Here is a 27,727-nt window from a genome sequence, read left to right as displayed (position 1 = left end):
AAAACAGCAGCTGCAAATCAGTCTAGATTCTAGCTACACTTTAAACCCAGGCGTTCTTTTAACTAAACTTTTAGAGTGGTCATTACCAGTACTTATTGTTTCATGTTTTGCAAAAACATGATGCTAGCTATGTCCCAATTCATAGGCCGCATCCTTCGGAGGACCCGGCCTTCGCAGTCTACGTGGGCCGGGTCCTCTGAAGGATGTGCCTATGAATTGGGACATACCTGGTGATTCACAGTTTAGCCATAACATTAGCATTTAGATGAGTGTTTCTACCATTTCATATTAGCTCTGTGCTTGCATGTGTTTGGGATGCTACATAGCTGATTACTGGATCTGGTTAATTACCAGTTCACAGCTGCTTTTTAAGGTTGCACATAAGTGGTTTGTTGTCTTAGCAGTGACTTGGAAAACTTTTCAGATGAGGAGGGCATTGATAGCTGAGGTTTGACTCATGCTTTCTGTCCTTTCCTCTGAGGTGACAAAGGCATAGAGGCTGCTGCTTTTCAAATGCTTTATTTTTCTTATCAGGTCATTCATGACCTTATTAATGAGAATACTGGGTTTTGGTAGAGCAGGTCATCTACTAATCGGAAGGTTGGTGGTTTGATCCCTGGCTGCTCCAGTCTGCATATCTTTGGGCAAGATACTAACTACAAGTTGCTCTCTGATGCATCCATCACAGTATGAATGTGTGTGAACGTTAGAAAAAAAGTTCTTGTATGGGTGTAATGGGTGAGTGAGGCATGCTGCATAAAACAGGAGAGCAGAAAAGTTTAGTTGATGGAGTTAACAGCATTAGCCGGTTTTATACAAAACTTACCTAATACAGTAAGCCATCGTGCCACAGCTCCATATACCTCATCCAGTATAAGGATGACCACAAGGTTGATGATGGCTGCAGTGGTTTTAACTGTCAGCTGCACATGGTTCCTTGTGATCAGACTGGAACTCATATGAAGAGCAGCTTTGGTGGAGATGCGGTAGAGGATCACACCAAACACAATGGCAAATGTAACACCAATCTGAAGGGGTAAAAGGGTTTTTCAGCTTTTAAACATAACATTAGTGTTGCACAGTATATGCAGAGAATACGATTTCTCCTACCATTAACAACATCATGACGATGTTAGTCATGTAGGCGGGCAGACGGTCCTGAAATGTAAGCTTTTCTATCTGAAACAAGTAAATAATAAAACAGTAAAAAAAATTAACTCAGGTCAAACATGACATGTAATGTCACCGCAGTCATACTTTTAAATGTATTAAAATCAACACAACATATTAAGAATGCAAAATAGAAAAAGAGAAAGTTCCAAAAAAAAGAAATCAACAGCCTGGTACAAGGAATGCACTGGCCAGCTCAACAATATCAAAGACGACAGACGATAAAGTCAATGATCACAGAATTCTTTCCTTGGTTTTCTTGGGAAACAGTAAATGCAGTGCTTTAGTTATATGGTTTGAATTAAAGTTTAAAGTCTAAACTTCAATCACTTTTTGATTATTTTATATAAAATTCAATGCAATAGTATACCCACGGGTGAAAATACAAAAATTGTGCACAGAAAGTTAAGGACCTTAATTTTTGCTATCTCAGTGTGAGTGCACATACCGATTAGTATGACTATACATTAATACAATGAGGATGCTAACTTTAATCACTGACAAGTCAGGGAGGCCAGCAGGAGGCGTCCTTTAAAGGGAAGACTGTCATGGTTCAGCAATCCGGACCGTGCAACTGGGAATCACTTGATGCCAAGATCAAGTGATTCCCAGAAATCTGTTACCTCCAAGCCACATGCTCCTGAAGACTGTGAACACCACCAGCTCCATCTAAACTATGGCATGATAGCTCAGTCACCTGTAAGGGAAGCACTTATCTCCTCTCCATGTACCTCCTCTTTGCCATTCTGGGAGCCCTCTAGGCAACCGAGTACCCCCTGAATTTTCAGTGGATTTCTCTTAAGAAAGACTGTTGCAGACTCTCACAAACAGAGCCCACTGTCACTCCCCTGTCGTGAGTTCCTTAAGCTCATTGACAGAACTCTGGCCAGTACACATCTTGGTATATTTCAATAAACAATCTAAATTTCCAGTGTCTGTGGTAGTCTGCTTCTTGAATCTGACATGAACCAAAACATGTCAAACAAAAATATAATCAGAAACTAACTTTCACTTTTAGAGCTGTTGATTCTGTGAGAGCAAAACTAAAAAACTAAATGAAAGATCAAGGAAACTGATTCAGAGCGATTTCACATGAATGGCAAACAAATCCTTGGATTATTAGATAGCTGTTAGCTCCAGGCTCTTATTATACTTTAGGAATACAATACATACAATACAATGTAATAGATACTATTACATTAGCTAGAGGCAGCTGTGACTCAGAAGGTAGAGTGGTAAATCCCTGGCCTTCTCCAGTCTGCATGTTGAACTCTCCTTAGGCAAGACATTGAACCCCAAGTTGCCCCCAATGCACCCATCTTAGTGTGTGTGTTTGTTAGGCAAGGCAAACAGAATAGAAGGTATGCACACTCATAAATATTGGTGCTAAATATGTTGTAAATGTGCAGTCTTAGTTCTGTGCACAAAGCAAATATAACCACTTTTCATAATGTTTTGAAAAGATTGTTGGTGATAAAACTTTTTCCTGTGGGCTGTGCAATAAACAGTGGCACAAAAAACCATTAGATTAGCCTACACAATGCAAACACACAAATACATGGCAAAGTGTCAGCTCCTGCAAGATGTTTATTAGCATGCAAAAGCAAATGTAGGCATATTGATATAAGACACCCTTTTTATGCACAAACTAAAGCACTTGGCAAAACAGTTTTAAAGTAAAATACAACTAGAATACTCAATAACCTTATAATACACGCAGCTTTAATGATGAAAGATTTTCATGTACGGCATATAGTGTGTTTACCTTGTCCTGGGACTTTTGACGTTTCCTTAGAGACTTTTGCATTACTTTGAATTCGTACTCAGCCCTGGGGTGATCCTATGATGACACACACAAAAAATGATAAACAGTGGCAGTGATTCATACTAACCAAACTAAAATAGATGTTGAAGAGACAAGTCTAACCAAAAACAGTATCAAAAAAGTATAACATCAATATAAGTTCAAAAAAGGATCTTTTCCTTAATCTTTAAATTCAGATGTTTTTGGTCCTCTTGCCACAGGTGCATAAAAATCAATCTGATTGTCCTCCCTACCTCTTATTGGTGGCAGTTTTCTCTGAAGCTGTTGGAGAAAACAGCCACCTATAAGAAAAATGATGGTAATGTAGGGACACTTATTATTTAAGATACTAAGTCACTCTACAGGCTTGGAATACATTTTCTGAAAAATAATGTTTTGGCTGTTTTTTCCAACAACTTCAGAGGAAACAGCCACTAGAGGTTGGAAGAAAACAACTGTGGAGTCCAGCCACACTCATCATTTAATTTAATTTTTTAAAAATACTGAGTATGAAAAGTCAAATAACTGACATCTGTTAGACAGTGAAGAGAAAAAACACACTTAGAGTAAAAGTGAATAGAAGAGGAAAGATGAAAGGAAATGACCGCAGTGCAGTTTAAAGGGGAAACATTATCATAATGTACAGACTTTTTATAAGCATTTATAAGCTGTGTCTAATGGAACCTGGGAGTGGAGGGTCTCACAATTACTAATAATTGTGATTAAACATGTTATAACTATCAAACTAACCTAAATAGGAGACAAATTTAAAAGCTGGCTACATACTTTTTTTGCCTGTTTCCAAGTGTGATGATCTCACTCATTGTTTGAGATGGTAGTTTGTTTCCTGTTAAACTGGACAGAACTGTCTGTATAAGGTGATAAAAATTGCTTTTTTTTTGCCCACATTCTTTTCTGATATGATTTTCTTTCATCCATCCCAGGATCCATTCAGCTTAACAGTTAGAGAAAAAAAGCAATGAAGTTGCCAAAGGGATACTGATATAAAACAAGCATTTTGGGATCCATCTCTCTCTTCATTTATTGTTTAAAGATTTGTGTCAGAAAGCACTCAAACAAGCACAATCATGAAATCATGATTTCACAGTTATGAACCAATCAGTCAAATCATGTGTGCATTTTGTCCTGTAAATAAAATGTTAGTCACTGGTCACAATTTTATAAATGTATTTTTTTTTTCCATAAATCATTTTTGGACTCTGTATAGATTTTTTCATAGCTCAGCCATATTGATGTCATGTATGCTGTACATGGTATGAAGAATATATATATAAACTGCAGGTCGCAGCAGCAGCAGAAAGGTTATGAAAAGTAAAGAGACAAGATAATAGTAATATAATAATATGAATTTTCACCAAACCTTGAGAGCTTCCTGTGAAAAACAAATTCAGAGAAACAACATTTAAGTAAAGTGAAAAATGGGTCAATATGTTTTCAGTCTATATGACAGTAAATTGAGAGAGGTATTTGTCACGAAAGAGAACATTTTTACCTGGGTTCTCTTGTATAATATTGTATATATATCATATTGTTTTTATATATTATGTGGGCCTCGGCTCTCTGCTTTTTATCCTTTCACACAGAAAAGCAGTTTTGTTATTACTCACTTCCTCATCCTCAAACCCTGTAAGGTCCCATTCATAGTTGAGTCTCATCTGCCTCCTTTTCCAATGCTCCATGAACATGGCAGCTTTAAAAGAGAGGTAAGAAAATATGCAGAAGCAACCAGACATCAGAATGTGAATGTTTCAAATATAAATTCTGGAAAGTGCACAGAACAAGAAAAATTGGTGGTATGTACAGCAGATGCAGGCATGAGTAAAGCAACAAGTGGGCTAGGTAAATAAGGCCTCAAATAGAGAGATCGACAACCACTCGTGCTTTACAGCCAATCCTGGAATGATATAATTCCCTTTATATAGCTGTCTTTGGACTGTGGGAGGGAACCAGAGTCCCTGAAAATCCAGAAAACTTTTTGCTCTGAGGTGACAGTGCTAATCAATAACAACTGTTCCACCAGCATGAGACAATTCAATTTCTTCTATAAAACATCTCCCCGAAAAGTGATCAACAGACAGAAGAAGGGCTATCAATAATCAAATCTGAGTACAATTAGCTAATGGAGTCCAGACTAACTCCGGGAAGGATGGTGTAGTTACTTTCTCACATATGCACAGGTAGATTTGGGTAGCCTTTTCCCTTTAATAAATGAAATCATCATTTAATCACGGCATTTTATATTTACTCTGGTTGCCTTTTTTGCCATTTGTTTGATGCTTTAAAAAAATAAGTGTGACAAAACAGCAAAAGGAAAAGCAATCAGGGAGAGGCGTATACTTTTAATAGCACGTTATAAAGTGGACACACATACTCTACTTCTGTTTTTTTGAATGAGCTTCTGTATCTTCACTCACCCCAGAGAGCCATGAATATAGAGAAGAAAACTGTGGCAGGATTGTCAAACAGATGACTTGCCCGGGCAGTCCCACAGGCAGTGCTAAGTTTCCAGTAGCTGCACACTCTGTCACACAGTGGACACATGGTGATGTTGTTCCTTGGATGACAAATCTCCATGCTAGAATTAACAGAAAGGCACATGCAGAGCTTTATTTTTATCACTGTTTAGATTATGTAAAATACATGATTTTAACCCACCACTACTTTGCTAATGCAACCCTCACACTATTCTTAGGCTAATCTCAAATCACACAAAATGTAATTTGTTATGGCAACTGAACAACAAGAGTACAGCAAGAGTACTGACAGGCACCACAAAGAGACAACATTTCTCATCCAGGCTTCTCTTCATTGGCTCCAAGTTAAATCTAGAATCAAACTAAATCACATACAAGGTCTTAAATAATCAGGCCCCATCTTATCCTAACAACCTCTGATTACCACCCCAACACAGCACTTCACTCTTTTTTTTTTTTCCTTTTCGTTTTGATGGGGGGCTCAGAAAAGTATTAACACGTGTCTTGCATCTGCAGGTGATTTTGTTTCTGTGTATATGTGTGCATATGCAGATTTGTGAAGTTGCACCTGTGAGTTGTATAATATCCACACCTCTAAAAGGCCAACAAAATGCACCATGATGAAACCCAGAAACCAAACATTTAACCAAGGGTGAATACACAAGCATAGACAAGGACAGGAGGGTGGTAAATGATGCTGTGAGGACACCTCCACCCCCAGAATCACCCAAATCACCATAGGTCAAACAGCAGAGCCCTTCACTCTCAGACTGCTGACTTACTTGTGGTTCCTGTTTCTAGAAGTAGAATAGGAGGCAGAGCCTTCAGCTTTCAGGCTCCTGTCCTGTGGAACCAGCTCCCAGATCAGCATCACTTATCCCCTTTTTTACTCCCATGTTATCCCACTAGAGCATTTTAGTGAATTTTGTCTTCTCTCTCTATAGTTTATACTTTTTTTTCTTTTGTCATCCTCCTCACTCCCCAAAAAGTAGCGGCAGATCGCTGCCGTTTCTTGAGTCTGACTCCTCTCTTGATGAAAGTGAGTTTTTCCTTTCCACTGTTACCAAGAGCTGCTCATAGGGGAATCGTCAGGTTACTGGAGGTTTCTCTCTCATATAAAATGTAAAGTACTGTGAGGCAGTTGTCGTTATGATTTGGTGCTATATAAAAAAGTGAAACTGAAATACACTTTTTTCACATGGTCTTTTTAGATTAAATCTCTTTCTTGAGGATTTTCCCTTTTTATAAACACTATATCCGATACATTCATATTACATATTTTCAAATACGCAAAACTTGAAACAATGTTAAAGTGGATTTCTCCATTATTTTTTTTGCTCTTAGTGATGTGACTGTAATAGTATGACAATATATACACTGGGATATGATGTTTGTCATGTTTACACAAAAAAACAGGACATAGCTGATGAAATGGGATACTCATGTCCATTTAAATCAGCGATGACCTCACAGCCATCAGTCACAGGGCTGACTTTGGTAGCAAATGCCGAAGTATGTAAAGTATTTTTGTCATCATAATGATAGTAACTATTCTGGTTATTTCTTTTTTGAGATTTGCAGCTGTTATTAGCTCAGTTTTCCTAAAACAGATTCCCATTAGGCACTGATGAATAGATGGGTCATCTGGTTTGTGTTACAGTCTGTTTGCTTTCTGTTAGGATTCTGACACTTACAGTGAGTGGCATTTGTCTCCACTGGATAGAAATTTGCACTGCCAGCATGTCATAATATCCTGTGGATGATAAAAAGCAGGTGGAGAAAGGAAAGGAGGCCCTCATTTCTGTAGTCATTCATCAAACTTTTACAGTTCTCTCCTGCTTGTTGTACTTTCACTTCCTCTTTCCATTTTTTGATTTCCATCCGCTTTAAGTCCTACACTGTTAAATCGTTTTTACTGATAGCTTCCTTTACTTAGCCTCTATGTTAAATTTACAATAATGGATTCTTAGCATTTTGTTGTGGAAAACAATCACAAACCGTTTAGAAGAGGGTTGGGTGGGAATGAAAGAGTAACGTTTCAGACTTTTCGGCATCATCACTCTATTACATGCCTACAATATCAATAGTGTCCAGTTACAAATGTACTGTAAAATGATTCGAGCAAGGCAAAAATATGGTATAAGTGGCACTAGATATCAACACAAGATAAAAAGGTGTGTGTAAAACTCTATTAATAAAAGGTGAAACTGATGACCTGTATCTCCAGTGATGCAGATAGCACATGGAAACATTATAAGCTCAAACAGCAAAGTCCACACCACAATAGACCGAGTGAAACAACAAAAACAAAACAATATACATATCTGAAACTTTGAGTTTTTTATTTATCGTTGTTAAATAGGGATGAGTTATATTTCAATTCACTTCAGTTTTATTTTATTTATATTTTGCCACATCACAGCAGCAGTTGCCTCAAGGTGCTTTATACTTAAAGGTGAAGACCCAACAAATATACACTGAAAAAAACCCAACAATCACATGAGCTCTGTGACCAGCAGGTGACAGCGAAGGAAAAACTCCCTTTTAACAGGAAGAAACCGCCGACAGAACCAGGCTCAGGCAGGAGCCGCCATCTGCAGCGACCGGATTCTCTGTAGTCTTCAGTACAAAATGATTGTCTTTTATGAACTATTTTTTTACTTGAAGTAATCACACAATCTGATTGCATGATTAAAAATAATAAACTACCTTATGTCCTTAACATTTTTACTAATAACAAATAAAGCTTTGTGTTCAAAGACCACCCCAGCTATAACACAGATCGTTACACTGAGTCTAACAACTAAGAATATTCCATTTTATAAAACTATTATTTAGGTGGATGTTTATGATGTGTATGTTTTGAAGAGGGAGGCGAATAATCATGTTGAGATTATGATCACAACCATGTGATAATAACACATATGCTAAATAAATGAAATAAATAATGTTAAATCTGGCTACTAGATTTGCATTCATCTTTTTCCTGCAGTGCTACCCTGTAGCTTTCCAGCTTTGTCACCTGTCAAACAGCTCAAATGGTATTCATAAGGCTTGTCTTTATATTTCTAGATCTTTGAGGTGATTATAATTAGAATCACATAGAACAGGAATTTTTGCACATGCATTTTTGTTTACCTTGGAATGTTGTCATCAACTGTGGCGCATCCATACAAAAAGACAATGACCCCCACTAGTGAGGCAGGAATCAGCATCTGGGTATACAGGCCTAGCCAAGCGAAGTACAGCCCAATCTTCTCACCAAAATACTTCCTAAACAGATAAAAAATCATTTTTATTACACAAATCTGAACTGTAGTATATTGTTTGCCCCTTATTTACCACTATCTGCACAGACACAAAGGAACTTGTGAATCATTTCCTGCATACTGTAACAATATATCCATAATAAGTACACGTCTATATTCTAGCTCATTAATATGGTTGGTTCAAAATCCAGAAGTATAAGTTGTGGTAAGCAGGAGGTGGCTTATTGTGGAGGTGGATGATGGCCATGTAATGTTGTCAGATGCAATATGTGGATCTTTGAGCAGTTATAGTAATTAATATAGTGATTTATCCTACACGCTTTGTCAACCTCACATCCAGCCAGTTTAGAATCACCAGTTAATCTAATATGTATGAGGGAGGAAGCAGGAGTAGAAGGAGAAAAGTCAGTCTCCAGTTAGAAAGATCAGGGTGTATGTGTGACTAGTGTTTATTGATGATGTGACTGCTAGAAGCAGCAGGATGAACAATGAAATGCACAGGGTCCTACTCTGATCTGAACCCAACATGATTTTTAGTTGCAAGAGACAAATCCAAATACAGAGAGATCCACAACTAAGCAGCAACTGAAGATGGCTGCAGTAAAGGCCTACAAAACATCTCAAAGGGAAAAACACAGTATCTGAAACAGGGAACGGGTTTAGAGTGTATAAAAATGGCTGTAATTCCTAAATAGTTTATTTGAAAACTTATTAGAAACCCTCTAAATTGAAGCCTGTCTGCACTTTAATCACATTGCAATTGTTCTAGCTGCAACATTGCAAAAGCTTTGTCATTTTTCAAATACTTACAGATGTTATATCATATAGATGAAGGAATGTCCTTACCGCACGAGTCCGATCGGCTGGTACTTGTAGAATACGCTGTAGTTTGCCCACTCCTCATATAAAAGCTGGAGAAGATATTCACATATGTTATATGTGTGTGCGTGTGTGTGTGTGTGTGTGTACTAAAATAAGTAAGTTGACAATAAAAGGTATTGAACACGTCACTAATTTTCTAAGTAAATCATTTTTAAACGTGCTATTGACATGAAATTCTCACCAGATGTCGGTAACAACCCATCCAATCCACACATACAAAGAAATAAAGCCATAGATGCCCAGAAATGAAACATGTAATAATGAGAATAATAATGTAATAATAATGAGATACAGGGAAAACATATTGAACACATAAAGAAAAGGAGGTGCAAAAAGGCATGAAAAGTCATGACACCAGCTGAAACCTATCAGTAATTAGAAAGCAATCCTGCCACTTCGTGTAAATTAATACCAGCTGGTTCAGTCCCAACTGAAGGCCTATAAAAATGTGTCTCATTACCAAGGTGTAACACAACAAACATCTCATGATGGATAAACCAGTGAGCTCTCTCAAGACTTATTCTGGCATTTTCACATTCTTACCTTTCTGTCATTGGGGTCTGCACTCTCCTCATCAATCTCTCCCTGAAAAAGAATATAGGAAATCGAAGTTTGTAAACTTGGTGTTTGCTCTTACTGTAGTACTTCATCAGTGCACACTTTCTCTTGAATCACCTGCAAATCCTATTTTTAATATTCACTCATAGTGTCACTAGCAGCATGGCTTGAGGACTAACTGTCTAACTGGCTCAGTGAATTGGACACCCAGCTCTGCACCACTGAAAAAAATACTATAACTAGCCCAACCCCAGCAGTCAGTTCAGGCCAAATAACTGTCCTCCAACAGGTCCTCCCAAGCAGCTGGAAAATCAGCAGCTGGGTGACTATAAGGTTCCTCCTCACAGTTTGGTCCTAAATAGAAGCACCCTGGTGCACCACAAACCCATTCACATTTCAAATCCATTTTCCCCAGTCAGCTACACACCCGTAATACTCTGGCAATTGGCCACTCTATTCTTAGACACATGACCCTGGAGACTCCAGTGACCATAGCTGATTGTCTTCCAAGTGCCAGAGCAAATCCCCCAGCTTACCTCTATTCAAGACTGGAATAAGGGACTTAACATCCAGCAGTTTTATGGTTACAGTAATCGAGCGTGCTATAAACATAGTATATCTATATGTGGTTTTGCTATTGGTAATTATGCATAAATCTAATCAATATAATGAATGAGATGTATAGAGATGAAAAGAGGAGGTGCAGTAGAGCACTGCTTAGACAGGTTGTGAGATACAGGAAAGTACTGAATGTTCCAACAGCATGGAAAGCGTGAGTGTGTCTGTGTATGTGCAGTATGCATTTGCATATGTGTGTGCCTAAGTGTGTGCGTGTGTTATAGGTGGAATAGGTGTGAGTGATGGGTAAGGGGAGAGAGGTGTGTGATACATATGAGTATAAAAGAGGACTCTTAGGAAGGTGTGGTGTGCGTCCTCTATTGTCCTGTGGCTGAGTAGAGTGCAACAACAGAAGAAAGGACTTTGGAATTCACAAGTTTCACCTGGAAGCACCAGAGGATTAACCACTGCACAACCAATGTGAACTTATGCATTGGAATTGGAATTTTCGGCTTTAACTCTGCTTGGCGGTATTGGATTAAGGTCTCAAAGGAGTTGGAGGACTTTATACTGACTCACTGCTTCCCCATTTGGCATTATCAGGCTTGAGACAGAGATGAGTGCATTCATCTCATAACCAGTATAAGAAATCAGCATTAGCATAGAGTAGATCACTTACAGTCAAGCCCATAATTATTCATACAGATTAATTTCTACTAGAATTATAGAAAGAGAAAAGTATGAAGAAGGAAAGAAACAGCTTATTATCCAAGACTTACCACATCATCTATCAAACAAGATGCAGGATGTATCATGTATGACTGTTAATGGAGCTGGGTAAGTAGTGTTTGATGTGACTGCTGATATAAGCAGCAGAATGAACTGAAGTGTACAAGATATACTCTCTGCTCATCAGACAGAGCTACACGGTGCAAGTGGACAATGATCCAAAACAAAGTGTAAAAGAAACCCAAGAGTTTCTCAAGACAAGCAAATACGATGTTATCCAATGGCCAAGCCAATCGCCTGATCTCAGTCTTTTCAGTTACTGAAGATAAAACTGAAGACTGGCAGGCCTTTAGACTACAGAAGAAGCCAAATTGGTGCAATTCATTAATGTGGTTAATGCAATGCTTTGGTTAAACCCCTTGAAGAAAAGATGAAAGTCTAGACTTCACTGACTTTAAAACCAACTGTGGTTCTGTACAGGGGCAAAATTACCAAAGGGAACCACATAACAAAACAAAACAAAGTTGTATACACACCACTGATGTGTCACCAGCAAAGAAACCTTTACTGTAAGGCGCTGCACCACCATTTTATACTCGGTAAACTAAAACCACAGATATTTCTAATCCAATAATTATTTGCTCTAACAAAGATACTACTTACATCATGAAGAGGATAAGCTGCAGTATACACCCCACTACCAAGGAGACTGGTGATACCTGCCAAGAAAGCATAAATGCAGATGTTCATACAGATTCTAAATTATAATACTCAAGAAATGTGACCGCATCGGGTCATTCCATCTCTAACCATTCAATTTTTAGAATATTTCCTGTTCAGCCATCTCTGATTTGCATAAAAAATGTTGAAATCAAAAGGTGTCTCATTACCAAGGTGTCACACAACAAACATCTCAGGATGGGTAAAACCAGTGAGCGCTCTCAAGACCTTTGCAACCTTATTGATGCGAAGCAAACTGATGGCATTGGTTACAGAAGAATTTCAGGGCTTGCTTTGCAACCGACGGATTTAGGCACCAACCATAGGACTTGGGCATCTTGCAAGTTGTACAGAAAACAATTACTTAAATTACTGCTGCTAAAGGTGGTTCTACAAGCTACTGAATCATGCGATGTACTAAGTTTTCCTTGACTCCACAGAGACTCAAAAGTAACTGGAAAACTGACTAATAAGTAGCTCAGGAATAGGAAAAGGCCTGAACACAACAGAAGACAACAGAAGTGGATGAGTGCAGAATTCTTTCCTTGATTCTGTAAAACAGCTTCACAGCATATAACCATGTCAAGGATGCTCTTGCGGAGGTACGCATATCATTTCACAAGTCCAAAATTAAGAAATGCCTTCCTGAATGTTCATACGGAAAGTTTGCCACTGGTTACTATCAAAACCAGGAAGGCCTAAATAGATTTTACCAGAAAAAAAGTCAAAAAGAGCTCGCCCAAATAAAACTCTCTGCCCAGATGAAACCCAGATTAACTTGTACCAAAATGATGGAATGAGAACAGTATGGAAAAGGATAGAAACAGCTCATGATCTGAAGCATATCACATCAACTGTTGGCCATGAGTATGTATGGCTGTTAATGGAATTGGATAAGAAGTGTTTATTGATGATCCATCTGCTTAGAAGTGTACTAGGCTCGACGCCCTGCTCAGATTTAGAAATTCTGCAAAGCTGATCCGGCAGAGCTTCACAGTGCAAATACATTTAAATAATGACCCAAAGCAAACTGCAAACGTGACCCAAGATTTGCTCAAAGCAAAGAAATGGGATGTTGTTCTTTTGTCAAGTCATATACCTCATCGCAATCCAAAAGCATGTTTTTTTTTAGTTCCTAAAGACAGTACTGATAACAGAGACCCACAAAATTGTAGCAACTAAAGGCAGGCCTGACAGAATGTCTCCAGGGCGCTAGACTTAGGGTTAGGGACTGTAGTTAGAATAATGGTTATGGTTAAGGGTTAGGGTTTAGTGTGTGGTGTGATGGTGTTTATTTTCAAGTCGGAAAACTATGACATCACAACAGTGTGATTGGTTGCAGTACTTGCAATGCTGAACTTGGACCAACAATTGTAATAGTGTTCCAGGAAACACAACAACACTGGAAATGAGATCATGTACTCTGAGATACTGAGTCTCTCTCTCTTTCTCTCTCACACACGCACACACACACACACACACACACACACACACACACACACACACACACACACACACACACACACACAACGGCAAAAATAGCAGTCTATAGCATCACTGTGCCAAACATGCACAATCATTTATACAATTCCTCATTCAGTGATCACCTCCCACTGACCAGCTTCTAATGTGTCGCACACACATATTACAGAATGAGTGGATATTTTCATCATAGAAGTGGTAACAATGTTTCCATCTTTTACAGAAACACAAATTATTTAGCCATCAGAGGTTTAACCTTCAGGCCTTGCATTCAGTAGACACTAACGACAATGTTCTAATTATTGTTATTATTTATTTATTTATTTATTTATTTATTGCTTTAACTTTAACAGAATTTAAAACACTGCTGTGCTCACTAACTACTCTGTAAGTTACTCCCTATGAAACAAATCTTTGCATCGTTGACACCAATAGGTTTGCAGGCATTTTACACAAATGATAGAGAGCAAGGTTAGGAATTACAAGTTATGTATTTCCAGCATTCATCCCCACCATCAAAAACTCAAAAAAAGACATTTTAACCAGTGGAGACTAAAACAACTTAGTCAATATTTGTAGAGCTACAATTCTGCAAGGGATGCTGGTCATTCTTCCAGAGCATGAGCACATTCACAACTATTTGTGAGCAATCATGAAGAATCGAAAGAACAGTATGCTTCAAAATTTAAATCCCATAAAAATAAATCCCTTTTTTTTCAATAGGTTAAAAAGAAGATTGAAATTATTCCTGTTTTTGATTTACTCAAAATCCAAGCAGATACCAGAAGACTAAATAATGATATCTAAGCACAAACACTAGTAGTTGTCTGACTTTTGTGGTAAAAACAGAAAAACACATTCAGACTTACCCATGCTGTACTTGGCCTTGCATTTTGTTCTTTTTAGTATTTCAAAAACCTGAAAAGGAATTTTAAAAAAGAACTTCACACATGCTTCTAAAGGTAATCCACAAGGAGAATATCAGCCTATACATTTTAATTTCCCACACAATAATAACATTATACAGAACAGATCAAGACTGTAACGACAACAAAATTAAGTTATTTACAATTTACAGTTCTTCCCAAGCGATACTACTACTATCACTACTAATTATCATTATTAGTATCATTATTATTATTATTATTATCATTGCTGCAGAATTTTCTATTTTGGGCAGGATAACCTGTAACTGCAGTCTTAATGTTTGAAAAGTGCATTCATTATGGAAAATACCATTAAAATAACTTTAGTTAACGTTGGTTAGTTTGTTATACACAGTATGAGGGCTAGAGAAATTGTGAAAACTAAAACATGCTGTCATTTCTTGGTGTTGCTGATGCACAAACTTGGACCTACTATTGAACTCCTGGTTTTGCTGTCAAAGAAGTAATCTTTGTCTGAGAGGTCAAATCTGTCAACATACACATAAAAAAAAGGTGATCAGGCAAGAGTCAATCCAGGCACATACATAATACCACTGCTGTCAAACATGAGACCTGGGGGCCAGAATCAGACAGGGAAAGACTCCAATCTGTCTCATTTGACAGTTTTGAAAAATGTGCAGAAGGGTGTAAATCCCCTCTAACTGCCATTCATACTACACACATAGTAATTAATAGATAAACAATATAAACAAAAACAATTAAAAACCAAAAAAGTTCCTGACTTTTTCATTTATCTACTTGGGAAGGGACATTTTCTGTGAATGAATGAGAATTGCATGTGGGCAGTGATGCTAGTGAAAAGGTCTCCATCTCCCCTTTTTTCAGTGTAAAGCCAGCATCATTTATTTCACTCTGTTAGGGTCTGGTCTCAGATTTAAATGTCTCATGTTTTACCAACAAAAGTAGCAATTTTCAGTGTATATTCTTTGAAATACCTAAAGATTATAGGCTTACACTAACCCTGAATTATCTCATACAACAGAAGGAAACTGCTGAAAAACAAAAAGTAAAAAAAAAACCTTTGGATGATATTGAAGTTGCTTTGAAAAGAAAAGGAGAAAAAGAAAAAAGGATCTGTCAGCATATTCTTAAACATTTAAAAAAATTACATTGTTGACAGTTACGCTAGATCATATGGGATCAGTTCTTTTCCATTTAGTAAAAACATGTACTTACAGGTGTTGCTTTTCCCTAGAGAACGTGTGTGACAGGTGTTTGATGTTCTTGGGTTGATGTTCCTCAACATGTGGGTGGAGGGGCTCCAGAATTTTACTAATCAGAGTACTGATCTTCTCCACAATGCTGTTTGACTGCTTGACCTCATAGACCTTTCACACACACACACACACACACACACACACACACACACACACACACACACACACACACACACACACACACACACACACACACACCTTTAACACTGATTGCTAATAAATTCAATGACATTTCACAGGGCTTCATAGTTGTAAACTTAATGTAAGATTTAAGTTGATTTAATTCACCTTACCATGGCCGAAAAACACAAAACACTAGTTAGAAATCCTTGTATGTTAATAAAAGGGTTTTAAATTTCCTTCTGGATTCAACAGGGAACCAGTGAAGAAAAGCCAATATAAGAGAAATATGCTCTCTCTTTTGAGTCCCTGTCAGTACTCTCGCTGCAGCATTTTGGATCAAATGAAGGGGTTTATTTTATTAATAAGTTTTAGAATAGCCTAGAGTGCATGAACTAGTTTTTCAGCATCACTCTGACAGGATGTTTCTCATTTTAGAGATATTGCACAAATGTTAGAAAGCAGTCCTACACATTTGCTTAATATGAACATTGAAGTACAGATCCTGGTCAAAAACAACTCCGAGATTCCTCACAGTGTTACTAGAGGCCAAAGTAAGCCTCTAAGAATTTTAGGACTGAATACAGTAACCTCATCACTGTCTGAATTTAGAGTTCATCCAGGCCTTTATGTCTTTAAGACACACATGTAGTTTAACTCATTGGTTAAACCCTGCAACTTACTGACCTAGTTGTAAACGAATTAATCTACTCATTGAAAAAAGAAAAAGGCATATAAAAGGTCTGTAATTTATGATCATTTTTAAATTTCTTAAAGTCCCGTGCTTTCATCCTCAACATATGTATTTGATGCACAAACAGAATCTTCACATTTAGCACAAGGTCAGTTAAAAGCATAAGTTACAAACACAGAGATCCAGGTGTTCTTTTACAAAATAGAAAATATAGAATTTATATAATATAGAAGTTTCTTAACTGTTATGATGACACAGATATGTTAAACCTAAATAGATTGTATATTTGATACTGACTCTAAACTGCCCATTTGAAATATATAACATAGCATAACATGGCATTTTTTTTAACTAACATTTTAAAGACTTACTTTTTTGGTGGGCATCTTTAACTTCATGAATTCGGCTTCTCGACAAAGAACATTCCAGGGAGCATGGATTTTCACGAAGTACACTCCTGGAATCTTTCCCTAAGAGGGAAACAGCATGCAAAAACAACTGTATAAAACTCCCATATAGTTTTATTTCATTTTCAAAACACAGATAGAGAAATAAAATAATACTGCACATGTATGTCTTCAGATCTCTCTCTCTCGCTAATATGATATCATTATACACTACCAGTCAAAAGTTTGGACACACCTCCTCATTTAATGGTTTTTCTTTATTTTCATGACTATGACTTTTCAAAACTAAGAATGAACACATATGGAATTATGTTGTAAACAAAAAAGTGTGAAATAACTCGAAAAGTGTTTTATATTTGGGATTCTTCAAAACAGCCACCCTTTGCTTTGAATATTTCTTTTGCACACTCTTGATGCATTCTCTTGATGAGCTTCATGAGGTCGTCACCTGAAATGGCTTTCCAACAGACTTGAAGGAGTTCCAAGAGATGCTGAGCATTTGTTGGCCCTTTTGCCTTCACTCTACGGTCCATTTCATCCCAAACCATCTCGATTGCATTTAAGTCAGGTGACTGTGGAGGCCAGGCCATCTGGTGCAGCACTCCATCTCTCTCCTTCTTGGTCAAATAGCCCTTACTCAGCCTGGAGGTGTGTTTGGGGTCATTGTTCTGTTGAAAAATAAATGATGGTCCAACTAAATGCAAACTGGATGGGATGGCATGTTGCACAGGATGCTGTGGTAGCCACGCTGGTTCAGTGTGTCTTCAATTTTGAATAAATCCCCAAAAGTGTGACCAGCAAAACACCCCTCACACCACCATCCCTCCTCCTCCATGCTTTGGTGGAGATATCAAGATCTCAAATTTGGACTCATCAGACCAAAGCACAGATTTCCACTGGTCTAATGTCCATTCCTTGTGTTTCTTGGCCCAAACAAATCTCTTCTGCTTGTTGCTTTTCCTTAGTAGAGGTTTCTTAGCAGCTATTTGACCATAAAGGCCTGTTTCACACAGTATCCTCTGAACAGCTGATGTAGAGATATGTCTGCTACTGGAACTCTGTGTGGCATTTATCTGGGCTCTAATCTGAGGTGCTGTTGACTTGTGAATTCTGCGGTTGATGATTCAGATGAATTTATCCTCAGCAGCAGAGGTGACTTTTGGTCTTCCTTTCCTGTTGTGGTCCTCATGTGAGCCAGTTTTGTCATAGCGCTTGCCGTTTTTTGCGACTGCACTTGAGGACACATTCAAAGTTGTAGCAATTTTCCTGACTGAGGATTCAGGCCTATACAGAACAACAGTTGGGACAGGGCATCGCCTTGATAGATCCCGCACTTGATGGCCACTTGTGTAGTTGGCTTGAAGTTTGCTTCTAGTGTTGTTCGCCACATCCTCATTGAATTCTTGATAAAGGCTCTTAGGGTCCTGTTGAACTTGTATAGTTCCAGGATCCATGTTGGGGGCACTGAGTCATAGGCTTTCAGTCTGGTTTTGCAATTTCGGGCAACTGCTCTGTCTACCAGCAGCTGGTGTTTTTCCCCTCTGGTATACCTGCCAATACCTTTTTTTTTGCCACATGCCTGTTCATCTTAGCCACTATGATGCCTGACAGGAGCTTCCATGTGGTACTAAGGCAGGTTATTGGCTGGTAGTTGCATGTGACCGGTCCCTTCTCAGCATCCTTGGGGATCAGGACTGTCCGGCCTTAAGTTAACCATTCCAGCTCCAATAGTTGGCAAACTTCCCTTTGTGCTGCCTTGATCTTGGCCTCTTGTCTCCTTCTCCATGGAAGGTACTGCTCCTTGTGGCTGATTATCTGTGATCACTGCTGCCGTGGTGTAGATCAGCTGGTTGATTTTGATGATGGTCACAGTACAGTTGCATTCCAAAATGCTGCATTCACATCTTCTAGTCTAGTAAACCTTTAGAGGGTATTCCACATAGTCAGCCACAGAGGGTCCAGGTTTACAGCTTAGCCATCGTCCTATCTCTCAGGTCAGTTGCTCTTGCCATCAACACAACTTCAGTTGTGCTTGGGGCTTGGTATCCAATCTCATGTGGGGATGATGATGATATTTCCCCCCAACCTGACGTCCTGGCTTTCCCTTCCCGTAGCATTTGTGTTGTACCTCATTGATCTCCAGTTATGGGAGCAGTTTCTTCTTCTGAATATTGGAACACTGAGCTACTACATATTGTTAAGTAAGTTAAATTTGCTTATATAACACAAGACGGGAATATATTAAAAAGTGCTTTACAAAGATATTACAAATACAATTTGGTCACACAAAAACAACATAACACACAAAAACATTATCCAATGTTGTGTTATGCTTGTTTGAATAAATGCATTAGATAAAATCTTCCATAGTTTTGGTGCTAAGGTTTGGAAGGCATCCTCTTTAGTTTTCAGACATATATTACTTAAGTACTTAAGATATTACTTAAGTGAAGAAAGCAAGAGCAGGTCACAGATTTGATGTGGGCATCAAAAGTCAAAGACTGATCAAAAATTGACCGAGCAGTAGCTTTTACAGTGGATGAGAAAGCTCACAGACATGGTCTAATTTGGGGATTAATGTTCTCTGGAGCCCTAATTAAACAGCCTGTCTTGTCTGTATTAAGCCACAGAAAATTGTTTGCTGTTCAACCATTTATTTCCTTATGACAGTCCATTAGAATGGATAGTTTATCCAGTTCATAAGGTTTGAAAGAAAGGTACAGTTGAATATTGTCTACATACAGATGATAAGAAATGGATTTAAAACTAAAACAAATTCAGAACTAATAATCTAGCCTAGTGGTAGAATATACAATGAGAACACCAAGGAACTTAAAACAGATCCTTGTGGAACACTGCATGTGAATCAAGCTACATCTGAGCAAAAGTCTCACATTGAGAACAAAAGTCTTCTAACCACAAGAAATGAAGTGAACCACTTCAAGAGCTCCCTGGCCTCTGGTAGAGGACCCAAGCCCATTGGGGTGAGAGGGGACTTGGGTTTCCTCCTTTTTAATGCTCTGCTCTACTTCTGTCCAAAGTTTAGGCTTCAGCAAGTGAAATGCATGCTCAAGATATGGTGACTGACTTGGCCATTCAAGGATATTCCACTTCTTTGCTTTAATACATTCCTGGGTTGCTTTGGCTGCATGTTTTGGGTCATTGTCCATCTGTATTATGAAACGCCACCCAATCATTTTGACTCCATTTAGCTAGATTTGAGCATACACTATGTCATTAAACACCTCAGAATTCATTAAGCTGCTTCTGTCCTGTGTCACATCATTAATAAACACTAGTGTCCTAGTGGGACTGGCAGCCATACACCGCAAACCATCACACTGCCACCGCTGTGTTTTAGAGATAATGTAGTATGCTTTGGATCATGAGCTGTTCCACGCCTTCAAGTACCTAGCTTTTGTATTTACTTTCATGCAGTCTTCTCTTTATGGTAGATTTGCATATTGATATGCCTACCCCCTGGAGAGTGTTGTTCACTTGGTTGGCTGTTGTGAATGGGTTTCTCTTCACAATGGAAATAATTCTGTGATCATCCACTACTGTTGTCCTCTGTGGACATCTGGGTCTTTTTGTGTTGCTGCATTCACCAGAGCTTTCTTGTACCAAACTATAGTTTGCCACTCCTAATATTGTAGGAATTTCTCGGATGAGTTTTTTCTGTTTTCGCAGCTTAAGCATGGCTTGTTTCACCTGCACGGAGAGCTCCTGTGACCGCGTGTTGTTGGTTCACAGCAAAATCTTTTGATTCCAAGCACCACACCTTAGATCAACTCCAGGCCTTTTATCTTCTTAATTTATAATGACATAACGAAGGAATTGCCCACACCTGCCCATGAAATAGCCTTTGAGTCAATTGACCAGCAAGCATTAAAGCATGAAAGCATGAAAGGTTTAGGAGTTTCAGTCAATTGAGCTGAAACTCCTAAACCTTTCATCCAATTTGAATGTGGATACCCTCAAATTAAAGCTGAGAGTCTACACATTATGTCCGTGTCCATTTTATTACTATACCTGGAATATGTTTCAGTAAAAAAAAAAACAAACAAACAAAAAAAAAAACAGTAAAAGAAATCAAAACTTGCATCAGTGTCCAAATATATATGGACCTAACTGTGTGCAAAATACTAGAATTACTGATTAGGAAATACTGATGTCACCCGAACACCCCTGTGTCACGAGACTAGACTGGTGTTTTACTGTGTATTCTGTTTCAGGAAAATTGATCCTGCAGTCTCTCTCTTCCCTGTCTGTTAGTTCAAAGGTCCAACTTACTGGAAATTTAGACTGGTGATTTTTTTTTCATTAAACCAGAATTAACCTAGTATCAGCTAATGCTGGTAGTTACCAAAATGTCAGAAATTAGATAGTCCCATGTAGGGATGGGTACCGGTATGGCACCGGTTCTGACATAAACGGTAGTAACCAGACCGAAAAGCAGCGCACATTTCGGTGCTTTATTTCGGTGCTTTTTTTTCCTGAGCTGTGATACACTTTGGATTCTAGTCAATCATTTTACGTTTCCGAGGATAGTAGGCGGGCCCAGGTACATACGTTCTTTTAAAGCAGAGCTAAAAATGCCCAAGGCTAAGAGGTCAAAAGTCTGGCTGTACTTCACAGCAAAAGATGCAAACTCAGCAGCCTGCAACAAGTGCTTTAAGGTGATACTGTGCAAAGGAGGTAACACCTCGAATCTGATGAAACACCTGGCAACGCATAGCGTTTTTTTTAAAGCCGAGAAATGCGCCGTGTTTGATAGCTTGCTGCGAGACCTCACACCGTGCACATCTACTGCGGGTGTGGCAACATCCCCCCAAAACCCGAAGAGTAGAGTCCTGGCCCCTAGCCCTGCCAGTGTAGCAGAAATGATGACGGATGATGATGGCAGCAGCAGCCGTTCTCCTCTGCGTGAGTAGCTTCATGTTGTTCGTGTGTAATTAACGTTGAGTAAGCTAACCACATTATTACATTAATGCATGTAAGGTGAACTAGCAAACACCGTCGTAGTTACATGCGGCTGTCTTCTTGTTTGATGGCAGATACTCCCTTCACCCTGGCCAAAAAGGCTAAAATGACCAAAGAAAAAGTGGAAAACAGTTAAACATGAGAGGTTTTTGGACAAAGTTTATGTTTTTTCCATTGTTTAAGCACTGCTTCCAGCCAAGAGTGATACCACATATCCCCTATAGCTGCAGAAAAGGCTAACATTGTTATCTTTTTACAAAAAAACAGCTGAACATGAGAGGTTTTGTGACCAATTTTGTGTTCTCCATTCTTTAAGCACCGGTTTGAGCACCGTTTAAGCACCGGCACCGTTTCAAAAGTACCGGTTTGGTACTGGTATCGGATAAAACCTAAACGATACCCATCCCTAGTCCCATGTGTAGAAAACCAGGAATTTAGACTCTGTGTGGTGCTCACAACCTCAGGTCAGCTGTGGAGACAACTATTTTCTATTTTTATTCTGGCATTAGGACATCTTATACATAGACTGAATATCAGTTTCCACTTTTAAGCAACTGATATATAGATACATCTAAACTGCAACCCTGCAAATAGTTTTACAGAAACTGGCTGCTTAAAATATTGCAGACATTCAGAAGCGGTTATCTTCTAACCTTTGGTTTATATAAGTTATAAGGTAAATATAAACCACAGTTTGTGCAAAAATATAGTAGTAATAATAATAGTAATTACTATTATTAGACACTGTCATCACTAGACAGAAATTTCAAGATCAAATCAAATTGTAAATCTGCCAAAACTGTGAAACAGTGTAGCAGTGCATTCACATAGTTCGCAATTAGAACATCAAACTGCAATAGAAATTACTTTTTCATGCTCAGATCAGGCTTTTTTGGCATAATCTGTGGTGCTTCAAGAGCCACAGTTTGTGATCCAGTAGGTGCTTAGAGTAAAATGGCAAATTTCAATCCTTGTGAAAGTTCATTGTTGACTTTGTTATTAAGACTTGTGGTCTAGCGATCTCTCTAGCAGGTCTATGAAGTTCAGTTCAGGTGTTTTTATTTTGACCCCAGTGTCATCCATGTACCTGGGAGCAGTATCTGGAAAGAGGTCAGGATTTGTGTTTATATAGTAGTTGATCACTACTGAAGTCACCAGTGAACTCATGGCATAGCTGCAAGCACATCTAGTATGTGTTCTGGGGTGAGGTTGCTTTTGCTCTTGTTCTGTCCTTTAACAAGGACACCAACATAAAAACACATCTTCAAATATATGATGATGTCTATATGGACATTTGTTACAATAGGAACAAGTTATAAATTCTTTCTATTTACATTCTATTGAGTTTGAAGTTTGTGTGTTCAAGTGTGTTTCAGTGGATTAGTGAAGATGTGTAAGAGAGTGAAGAGAAAGGGTGAGATGCATGAAAGTGTTAATTGTGACCTGCAGGACAGTATCATTTCTGTCTCTCCACTGCATGTGCAGGTCTGCTGTTCTTTATGATTAACAATGAGCTGAGTGGAAAATGCTGTTGGCCAACAAGTCTTTTTGAAAGCCTGCAGACATATCTCTCATGGTAGGCATTTCACACTTAGCGTCACGGAGGGTCATTCGCAAATGATAATACGTGAAGAGCCATACACAGACACACCTGTTTGACTGCTTGTAAACACACATATTAAAACACTCAATTAAATAGCAGCAACTTAAGTCAAGACAACCCTTCAGAAATTCAAAATGAGCATCAACATAACCCCCCCGTCAGGACCCTTGAAAGTGCTTACTAGTGTAATGCATATAAGTTTATGAGTGGTTTCATTATGGAAGCATTCCCATCACTGAATGAGTCATGAGTCAGTCATCATTTTCTGCAAGGGTGATAATAAGTGTAAGGAGCTCCTCTTTATAGTCTGAAGAAGTTTCTGCCAGTACAGCTTCACAGCACTGGTGGTGAGCCTGATGTCTATGTTAGAGCTCTGAAACTGCAATGGCTCCAAAACTGAAGCAGCAAACTTAGGGCTAAAGATATCAAAACAAAGAAGTAGTCAATTTAAAGTTATGCCTCCCTCTAGGGGAGCAGGTGATGGTTTCCTATTGAGGCAAAGAAAAATGAATTGGCTTGTACCAAGAGTACTCACTTCCTTCTCTCATAGACATTAAATTTATGCTTTTTGTTACTGAAACTATGAGATATGATATGATATCGATATTTTAAGTTTGGTTAAAGAAAACCTTATAGAAAATATAATTGTAATGGATAATTATTAGAACTTACATCTTCATCTTTTTCCAGCTCTAGCCCCATGTCTCTCAGTTTTCCCTCAAACTCCTCCCTTCTGAATGCCTTCTGATCCTCCTGGCCATTGAAGATTTCTCCTGAACAGCCCAACTCCATGTCGATAACCTTCGATGAAGGTACGGAAGATGAGTCTTTCGTCCTTTGTGTTTGCTTGGCTCGGAGCTTTTCGCCACCACTCTGAGGACCATGGCGGAAGCTGCGAGCAACAACATTCTCAGTGAGGAGATGCACTGACTGCCGAGTGGAGTGGCTTCCACTCGACTTCTTCACGGAGTAGGTGAGCACGTAGTCAACACGCCGTTGACCATCCTGGAAGAAGAGCCCATGCTGGGAGCGGGTATTTTCCTCTGGAGTTAGAGCCTTCAGCCGCTGAAAATACGCAGATTTAAACCAGACATGTAAGAGCGAGAGCTTAGGGAACATGATTTATGCATTTATTAGTTGACAAGAGTGACTGCAAGAAATGCACGCAGAAAGAGATGGGGAGGATATCCAACAAGAAGAACTGCACTCAAATCAGGGGTGTTGCCATTCAGTGTCCGACACCATTGGATCACCAGCATGGTTCGATGATTTAACAGTTTTATTCACATATGTTGTTTGTTTGTATTTTAATACACATCAAACCCTGCCTCATGGAAAGAATGTAAAAATAGCAAGATTTCCTTTCTGGACTTGCATTTAAAAGCTATTCTTTTACTGAGCTTTTTGCACAGAAGACTTATACAGTTACAGTTCAGTGCAGTGTACGACCTGCAGAAGGAACTTCAGTTTGATCCTTCTCATTACTTAAGGCAGCAATGCCTGCCTTAAATAATGAGCGGTGCTGCAGAGTGGCAGTAGCACTCTTAAAGACAGTATCAATGTAAAAGTTTTGGTCATGTTCATCAACGACTGCTGACTATTTTTATTTTTTTAACCAGTAAAGTATTTTGAGTTTTAAATATATTAAAATAGCTGTAATTGCTGCACAAGAAAATCAAAAAGAAGGCTGCAACTCATGTAGTTTATGTTTCCACATACCAGCCTACATAGCTGTTCAAGAATGTACAAAAACAAGCAAAAAAGGTTGAATAATTTTTGTTTTGTCAGTAGGAACAACTATGGCCAATCATAAGTTGTCCAGTTGGGTCAGTGAGGATGAAGTATTACATCAAATCCAAGTCCAAACTATTATTAAATAGATGTTATTCCGTGTCTTTATTTATCTTGCCTTATCTGTCCTCCTACTCTCTCTCTGTCAGTCTCTGTGCCTCTTGCAGAGACGCTTACCTTAAACTTGCCATGGAAGATGACATCTCGTAGAAAATGCGGTGTCTGTTGCTCAGACCCCGAGGTTTGAGAGAAGTTGACTTGATCTTCTACATTCTCTGTCATTGTCCAGGTAGAAAAAACGGTAAACTTATGTGGTGAAGAGTTGTTTTCTTACAGAGAATAGTCCTGGTTCTGCCTTAGGTCTCTCTGTGTTTGCCTCCTGTTTGAGATTTTTCACTATATGACTCTGCTGGGCTTTGATAGCCCCGCCTCTACTCTTATTTTTCAGTGACTTGCCACTTTTCTGTGTTTGTCTTCCTTTAAAGCTCTGTGTAAAGCCCTGTTTTTGTCTGGATTGTGGTGCTACTAAAGTGAGTGAGCAGCCTTGTTACTTGAGATGCATTCTGCAAGCCAAGATCTAAACTTAGACAACGATAAAACTCTGATGAACACAAGGTGCCCTGCCTCACTTTCTCTGTATTTGCTAAACTGTACCAACCCCAATACACAGTGTGCCTCCTTCTCTCGCAGTCTCCTGCATAGCTCCTTAGTATTGCGGTGTTAATAAGTAGTTCTGCAGATTATTAGCACGTGTTATTTATTGATTTATTTTATTGTTTGCAATTGTTTTCTCTCTAATACTGTAATGAAAGAACAACCAGCAGCTGTTGTTAAATAGTTTAAAGGATATCTATCAATTTTTGTCTGCTCAATTAACTCAGGGTCATGAGGAGCTGAAGCCTATCCCAGCTTTCATGGGGCAAGAGGCAACATATACCCTGGACAGGTCACCAGTCTCCCTAACCCAATTCATGTCTTTGGACTGTAGGAGGAAACTAGAATACACAGAAAGAGTCCACATGGACACGGGGAAACATGCAATCTCCACACAGAATGAACGCAGTCTGAATCTGAACCCAGACCATCTTGCATAAAAACATTGTGCAACAAAGTGTTTCATTTGGTTCTGTGCATGTTCTCAGTCATCCAGGTAATCCAGGGAGCCTGGAAAGAAAGCAAATGGACTTCTTTAAGTTTCTTGAAAACATTTTACCTTTCATCTGAAAAGCTTCTAAAAAAGAAACCTAAAGAAGTCCAGTCACCTTCTTTCTAAGCTTTATTTTGTTCAAAATGTACAGTCAAGTCCACTTGCAATTTCAGTGGTATTTTTTCAAAATATACAGAAGTCAAGTACAGTTTTATAATAATATTAAAAACATAAGTTACATGGCTGGTACTCTCTCAGCTACATAAAGAACACGTTTGAAAGAAAAGATGACAGTTCTGATATGATCCACATTACATGAAAGCAGACATTCTCTTTTACCGTGTAGCTGACCACGATGGTCTGGAATACACAGTAAGTTACTCCTATTAGTAATAGTAATCGACTTGATTACTGTCAGTGCGAGCTTTTAAAGTGGAGCTCTAGAATCTTGGGACACTTTTCCTCAAGTATATAAAAAAGTTATCAAAACATGACACTTCAGTGTAATTCTGTGTAGATTTTCCTGTGTGAAGCTGTTCCAGGAAACTGTCCTCTCTTCCATAATTGTTTACTTTGTGAGAACTAGGATCCAAAAACTTTCTGTCCAACCTCTCATTCCTGACACTTCAATCCCACAAGTTTATGTAACACAGCAGCAACATCCGCACTCAAGTGTATTTTTAGACTTTAAGAGTAAAAAAATATACACAGAATCAAGCAAAGGAAAGCAGAGACCTTGTAGAGCACAGGCTGTCGAGCTCTCAAGGGATGCCATGTGTCCGACTCAATACTGGGAGCAAGATATAGGGGTTAAAGGTCAATTCTCACAGGGAACAGCAGGAAGTGGTGTTTGTGTTCACATACTGTAACTCAGCTTTTCTAATAATTGCTTAAAACTTTGTGTACATCAGTCAAATTGTGTTTTGACCAGCTGGGGTTTCGCAGGTCACACCTCTCCAAGCATCTGAGACAAACAGCAACCAACAGCTTGTCTTACTAGAGAATTGGGTAACCTTTATATTACAATACAAAAGTTATAAACACTTACCCAGAAACCAAAATGCAGTTAAGACATACTTAATGCATTATAGCGGTAGGTATCATTCAAAGAACAGTGCAGCATCCTATGAACAGACCATATTCATATGCTT

At 38.6% G+C, this 27,727-nt stretch overlaps 1 protein-coding gene and 1 long non-coding RNA gene across 3 annotated transcripts in view; one reads left to right on the top strand and one right to left on the bottom strand.

Moving 5' to 3' along the window:
- LOC116331022 (anoctamin-1-like) overlaps window positions 1-26,105 on the bottom strand; it is a 36,003-nt gene extending 9,898 nt beyond the window's left edge. Inside the window, exons 1-16 of one of the 2 annotated variants that reach the window (XM_031753535.2) lie at window positions 25,607-26,104; window positions 24,311-24,703; window positions 17,017-17,115; window positions 15,791-15,942; window positions 15,027-15,081; window positions 14,537-14,585; window positions 12,129-12,184; window positions 10,164-10,205; window positions 9,585-9,649; window positions 8,608-8,742; window positions 5,410-5,570; window positions 4,603-4,685; window positions 4,356-4,367; window positions 2,936-3,010; window positions 1,111-1,179; window positions 827-1,028 (exon numbers count right to left, since the gene is read on the bottom strand). In XM_031753535.2, the coding sequence (XP_031609395.1) occupies window positions 827-1,028; window positions 1,111-1,179; window positions 2,936-3,010; window positions 4,356-4,367; window positions 4,603-4,685; window positions 5,410-5,570; window positions 8,608-8,742; window positions 9,585-9,649; window positions 10,164-10,205; window positions 12,129-12,184; window positions 14,537-14,585; window positions 15,027-15,081; window positions 15,791-15,942; window positions 17,017-17,115; window positions 24,311-24,703; window positions 25,607-25,711 (1,753 nt within the window). In that variant the 5' untranslated portion in view covers window positions 25,712-26,104. Of the gene's footprint in view, window positions 1-826; window positions 1,029-1,110; window positions 1,180-2,935; window positions 3,011-4,355; window positions 4,368-4,602; window positions 4,686-5,409; window positions 5,571-8,607; window positions 8,743-9,584; window positions 9,650-10,163; window positions 10,206-12,128; window positions 12,185-14,536; window positions 14,586-15,026; window positions 15,082-15,790; window positions 15,943-17,016; window positions 17,116-24,310; window positions 24,704-25,606 lie in introns of both variants that reach the window. The other variant, XM_039615727.1, reaches the window with a different exon arrangement.
- On the top strand, window positions 21,923-24,452 carry LOC120441288. Its single transcript, XR_005613958.1, has 3 exons — window positions 21,923-21,978; window positions 23,521-23,611; window positions 24,329-24,452. It is a non-coding gene; the product is annotated as an uncharacterized LOC120441288 (long non-coding RNA).
- Window positions 26,106-27,727: the final 1,622 nt, after the last annotated feature.

Source organism: Oreochromis aureus, linkage group 7, assembly GCF_013358895.1.
Source record: "Oreochromis aureus strain Israel breed Guangdong linkage group 7, ZZ_aureus, whole genome shotgun sequence".
Classification (NCBI taxonomy): Eukaryota; Metazoa; Chordata; class Actinopteri; order Cichliformes; family Cichlidae; genus Oreochromis; species Oreochromis aureus.
Note: the sequence above shows the minus strand (reverse complement) of the source record. Positions and strands in the feature narration are given on the sequence as shown.